The 6,823-nt window shown below is 36.2% G+C and overlaps 1 protein-coding gene across 1 annotated transcript in view; it reads right to left on the reverse strand.

Annotated features, from left to right (window-relative positions):
• Positions 1-6,430, reverse strand: part of LOC133337322 (bifunctional heparan sulfate N-deacetylase/N-sulfotransferase) — a gene marked incomplete at its 5' end in the record, with an annotated part of 48,816 nt that extends 42,386 nt beyond the window's left edge. The window contains one exon of the mRNA XM_061545556.1: positions 6,227-6,430. Within this exon, the coding sequence (XP_061401540.1) occupies positions 6,227-6,430 (204 nt within the window). The remainder of the gene's footprint in view (positions 1-6,226) is intronic.
• Positions 6,431-6,823: the final 393 nt, after the last annotated feature.

The following is a 6,823-nucleotide window of genomic DNA, read 5'->3' on the forward strand; positions in this document are numbered from 1 at the left end:
ATATCGAAAGTTCTGCCATTTCTTCGTAAAAAAATGGTTAAGTGACCACTGTTCTGTCTGAGCAACATTGGACGGTATAAGCGGGAAAATGGAATCGCTTAAATGTCTCACAACGCATAAAAATTATCAAATCCTACTAATACAAGTAAAAATTGTCAGTCGGTATCGCCGACAGATATATACCCCCAGCCAATTGTTTGCAGGGGCCTTCAAAATTCCCACAGGTTTTATTAATCGCTTTAAACAAGGTATCTGTCTTTTATCAAAGATGTTTCGGATTTAATGCTGATCAAATCGGTTAATGTACTTCAAATTAAATTTAAAAATTTATAAAATATTTAAATTGAGAAGGTACCAGCAGGAGGTTGTGCAAATAATGTGGATTTATACATATTAAAATGTTTACCCTTTGTGGGGAAGGTACCAGAAGGATTTGACCAATTAGTCCCATATTCGTACTTAATCTAGGCTTGGTAAATTTAATAAGTTTGTTCAAATCGGACATTCCGTTCGCCTGATATTGGATTTAAAAATATTTCAAGTTTTTATCAATCGTAGGAGGTACCAGAAGGAGTGAACCAATAGGTGCCATCTTCGGACTTGATCTATGCTTGGTAAATATAATAGGTTCAAATCGGAGAGTCGTTCACATGGTGTTATAAAAGTATTTTTAGCACAAGTTTGAAAGCGTCACAAATCTTTTCATATGAGCCAAGAGATTTCAATGAGCTGTAAAGAGCAGAAATCGTATCAACAATATTTCTTAACATCTTAGGAACAGTTTAATTTGTTTATTTGTAGATCGAAATTCGTTGTGACATTTTCCAGAAAAGTCAATGTGTCGGTGTTGTACGTTTCAGAGCACTTGGGTAATTTTCGTCGGTTATTTGGAATGCGTTAATTGTGCCAAGATCTTCCCTCTGAGGCACGGCAGGAAGGTGTAAAATTTTGGGTATATTTTCATCAAATTTGGGCAATTTAAGGGTTGATAGTCTGCTCGATGGCGCTTGTGGCAAAACAAAAGACTTATCACCAATGCTGATGGTTGGCTGAGATACAGGCCAATATTTGTCAAATATTTGTCGATAATTGCCTCTAAAGAATCATTTTGGCCTTAATACATATATATCATGAATGTTTTATTTTATATGTTAAGAAACCACGAAATGGAGAACCCTATATATACTCATTTTCATTATTAGTCCAGAAATATATATATATATATATATATATATAATATCCCTCGTAAATACAAATAAAAATCCTTATTTACTTTTTTAATTTATATTTCCGTTTTTCTTTTCATATCTCTCGTTTTTTATTTGTCACAGGACTAACCGTTAAAGTTCATTCCCTCATTCCGGCCAGTGTAAATTGCTAATCAATCATTGGCATCAGTTTAACAACATTGCTGCTGTAATTATCGTTGTTGTCGTTGTCATTTGAAATTGATGATAAGTTGCAGCAATCGTAAAAAATCGAGTTAAATTTATGATATTGCACAAGGAAAAGAAACGTTTTATAGCTTCATATGTTTGCGTCCTTAAGGACGGTTTAAACTCAACGTCAACAACATTTCCTTTTGGCCTCAATACAAACAACAGCAACAAAAAATAAATAATGTTGAAAACATGATCTGATCGAAATCCATCCAATCAACCATCTTCTCTCTGCCAGTCAGCCAGCCATCAATTCATCCAATCAACTTATGAGAATATAATGATAAATGACTGTGCGAAACTTAATTAAAAATCGATAAGGGAAGTATGCGAAAGGAAAATCACACTTGAAGCTCAGTGCAGAGATGAAAAACGGCAGAATAATGCATAACAAAAAGAAGACCGAAACAGAAACACCTACGCCTTCTGCTATGTTCTTTGCTAATTACACTTGGCAAAATTTAATTAACCAATATGTTATGCTAATGCCTGTCAGCATAATTTGCTCGGTAGAAGAAGAAAAGTTACAGGGAGTTGCGGCGTTATTTCTCCCCTTCACCTATCTGGGCTCTCTTTTTGTTCTACATTGTGCTAAAAAGCTTTTCATTTCTTATAATTGCCTTCGAAAATGGTGTTGTAATTTCCATACCAAAGCCAGCAATTATTATTCCTGGTATTACTTGGCAAACACCAAATCCCACAATAACTACAAGTGGTGCATACACAGTAGAAGAGGGCGCTGAAGCAAAGTGTGAAAGGAGAAAAAACAAAAACATCTAGGAAAATAATGGATGCAAACCGTAAAAGGAGTAAAAAAGGACGGATATCGATGCCAGACATCATAGTCACAGACATTAGGGCACTGAAATGGCAATTCAAATGGCAAATGAGAATGGGTATTGTCTCCCGTAAGGAAATAGTCCCACCCACCAACCAAAAAGACCAAGACAATCTCTAGCAAACCAAATGGCAGAAAAAAAAATATTATTTTCTTTCCAGACATCTATGATGGGTCTTCGCAGGCAGAAGGACGACGGGGCAATACAACTACACAGTTATGAGGCGTAACAATTCAGACGTGCTCATTGGGTTATAAATGCTTTTAACTAATTTACCTAATTAAAATGTAAAATGTCAACCTAATTATTTGAATATTGAAATGGCAAATAGAACTCTTATACACACACACTAACGAAATGTGGTAGCAATGGAAACCGCACCACATGACATGACATAACTTTATGCCCCAAATACGAAACCCAAATTATTATTAGAGAACACATAAAAACTCACATCGAGGCCATTAATAATTTTGGGACAAAATATTAAATATAGATAATATAATAACAAATTAAAAACCAGTAAGGAAAGCAGTAAAGTCGGAAGGGCCCGACTATATGATACCCTTCACAACTTTGAGTATATTCAAAAGATGAATCCTAACAGACGTCGCATTTTTAAAGGACCAGTAAAATGAAATTGGAACCATAAACACGTCATTCTGCAACCGATACTAAATTGTTCATTTGGTCAGATATAGAAGCTATATCTAAATCTGAACCGATTTCAGGAAACTTAACACACATCTAGACCTAATTCATTACGCTGTGCCAAATTTAGTGCAAATCGAAAGATATTAAGGGACTTTGGTGCACCATTTACATTAAATCGGTCGAAAATATATCCGAACCGATTTTCAGGAAACTTAACACACATCATTCTAGACCTAATTCATTACGCTGAGCCAAATTTAGTGCAAATAGAGAGATATATAGAGACTTTTGAGCACAATTTACCTTAAATCGGACGAAAATATATATGAGATCTATATCTAAATCTGAATCGATTTTCAGGAAACTTAACACACATCATTCTAGACCTAGTTTGTTACGCTGTGCCAAATTTCGTTCTTAAATCGACTCAAAAAGTGATTCTATGCATATTCTCAAAAGGAGTCATGTGTCTATCTCGTTTCCTTTTGCCTGTTACAAACATATGCACAAAGACATAATACCCTGTACCACAGTGTGGTAAAGGGTATAAAAAGAATTTGTTTCAAGAACCTGAAAATACCGAAAATTAGGGGTACCCTTATATGGGGGCTACCAGAAAAAATTTACCAATATTTATAATTTATAGTGGAGAGATTTGCTACCTAATAAGAACTCGACGTTCGATCAGATCAGAACCCCCAAAATACCAAAATTTTGGGGGTACCGTTATATGGGGACTACCAGAAAAACTGGACCTATATTTATAATTTTTAGTGGAGTAATTTGGTACCCAATAAGAACCCAATGTACAAAATTTCAGAGAATTCAGTTATAAAACGACCCCAAGAACCTCAAAATACCGAAAATTGGGGGTACCCTTATATGGGGGCTATCCGAAAAAATGAACCTATTCTTATAATTTTTGGTAGGGAGAATTTCCTACATAGTAAGAACTCAAAGTACCAAATTTCAGCGAATTCAGTTAAAAAACGCGCTCAAGAACCTCAAAATACCGAAAAATTGGGGGTACCCTTATATGGGAGCTATGCCTAAACGTGGACCGATTTTCTCCAATTTCAATAGGGTTCGTCCTTGGGCCAATTAAGTGACCTGTGCCAAATTTCATCCAAATCGGATCATAAATGCGACCTGTACTTTGTTAACAAAAATACATGGACGGACATGCATAAATCGACTCAGAAAGTGATTCTATGCATATTCTCAAAAGGAACCATGGGTCTATCTCGATTATTTTTGCCTGTTACAAACATATGCACAAAGACATAATACCCTGTACCACAGTGTGGTGAAGGGTATAAATAGGTTGCTGCCTCCATCATAAGGATAAATTGAGAGCTTGGAAAGTACTAAGAATTTTTATGCATGCACCAAAAAATATTTATAAACACATATATATATATATATATATTCGGATATAAAGACTTTTGTGATAGTCGACTATTTTTTCAGTTTAAGGAAAAAAACCGGCAGCAACTCGGGACAGGGCTATTGGCAAAATTTGATAATAACTAGGGGTGTTTTCATTGTAAAACCAGTAAGGAAAGTTCAAAAGTCGGACGGGGCCGACTATATGATACCCTTCACCACTATGGGTACATGCAAGACATTTTAATATCTACAATATCCTGTAGATATAGACATTTCGCATACATCAGTCGGGACCTAATTCAGAACTCTGTGCAAAATTTTGCTTCAATCGGACCAATATTGGGAGTTTGGTGCAAAATTTACCTTAAATCGGACGAAACTATATATGGGAGCTATATCTAAATCTGAACCGATTTCAACAAAACTTCGCATTCATCAATGACCTAATTTAGTACGCGGTGCAAAATTTTGTCTCAATCGGATAAATATTGGCAGTATGTTGCTCCATTTACATAAAATCGGACGAAACTATATATAGCATATTTAGATATAAATCTGAACCGATTCCAACAAAATTTCTCATACATCAGTCGGGACCTAAATCAGTACTCTGTGCAAAATATTGCTTTAGTCGGACCACTATTGGGAGTTTGGTGCACTATTTACATGAAATCGGACGAAACTATACCAAATTTCATACAAATCGGATCATAAATGCGATCTGTACTTTGTTAACAAAAATACATGGACGGACGGACGGACATGCATATATCGACTCAGAAAGTGATTCTATGCATATTCACAAAAGGAACCATGGGTCTATCTCGATTATTTTTGCCTGTTACATACATATGCACAACGACACAATACCCTGTACCACAGTGCGGTGAAGGGTATAAAAAGGTGGTTATAAGGGGACCACCCCTAAAAGGAGGCGAATATTAGTAATTTTTAGGAGGGAGGTTTGTTACCATATACGACTACAAAAAACCAAATTACAAAGAATTTGGTTGAAAAACGCGTTCAAGAACCCCAAAATACCGAAAATTGGGGGGTACCCTTATATGGGGGCTACCCGAAAAAGTGGACCTATATTTATTATTTTTAGTGGTGATATTTGCTACCTAATAATAACTCGATGTACTAAATTAAAGTCAATTCGGTCGAAAAATACGATCAGAACCCCCAAAATACCAAAAATTTGGGAGTACCGTTATATGGGGACTACCAGAAAAACTGGAACTATGTTTATAATTTTTAGTGGAATAATTTGGTACACAATAAGAACCGAATGTACAAAATTTCAGAGAATTCAGTTATAAAACGAGCCCAAGAACCCCAAAATACCGAAAACTGGGGGTACCTTTATATAAGGGCTACCCGAAAAAATGGACCTATACTTATATTTTTTTGTGGGGACATTTAGTACCCAATAAGAACCCAATGTACCAAATTTCAGCGTATTCGGTTGAAAAACGCGCTCAAGAACCCCAAAATACCGAAAATTGGGGGGTACCCTTATATGGGAGCTATGCCTAAACGTGGACCTATTTTCTCCAATTTCAATAGGGTTCGTCCTTGGGCCAATTAAGTGACCTGTGCCAAATTTCATCCAGATCGGATCATAAATGCGACCTGTACTTTGTTAACAAAAATACATGGACGGACGGACAGACGGACGGACAGACGGACATGCATAAATCGACTCAGAAAGTGATTCTATGCATATTCTCATATTTGCCTGTTACAAACATATGCACAAAGACATAATACCCTGTACCACAGTGTGGTGAAGGGTATAAAAAAAACAGTGGTGACTGTGGTCACTGATTGAGTGTATTCATATGTACATGTATTTGTTGGTTTGCATGTATATGCAGAGTAATAATATTCATTTATACTTACTTTATTCGATTATAAACCAACAATTCCGCTATATCACGACCCAATCCTGAATAGGTAGTTTCCACAAAGACCAATACCTTCGGGTCGATACGTAAACGTGCCTCAGTCCGATGATCGGGTGCCGGTGACACACCCCTTGCATGTTTCCCACTGCCCATGCGACATTTGATGATTGGTGTTGGCCGGGTGTCACGCTGTATTAAACTGCAAAAATTGAGATGGAGAAGAAGAAGCAGAAAAATTAAACAATAAATATGTAAACAAATAAAACAATTTGAAATAGTTGATGCAGTATAAAATGCAAATAGAAGGAATTCGAAATGTCTTTGTGTGTGTGTGCATAACACAAACATTCTCTGCTGTCAAAATCCGCATAAATAAAACCACAAAAAAACGCAAAAAAAGGGACATGGTTTCGGCGGTTTATTTGTGTTCGTCCGACAATTATGACAAGGTATAGGCATAGCGGGGCAATGGCTGCAGATGTAACCATGGCCACCACTAACAACGCGAAATAAAAACAGAACAAAAAATAAATAAAGAAAAACCAACAACAAAGGGAACTAGGATCACATTACATGGTAGTACATGGTAGTA

This window comes from Musca vetustissima, unplaced genomic scaffold (assembly GCF_032173495.1).
Source record: "Musca vetustissima isolate MV318-11 ecotype Yass unplaced genomic scaffold, APGP_CSIRO_Mvet_v1 utg20023, whole genome shotgun sequence".
Classification (NCBI taxonomy): domain Eukaryota; kingdom Metazoa; phylum Arthropoda; class Insecta; order Diptera; family Muscidae; genus Musca; species Musca vetustissima.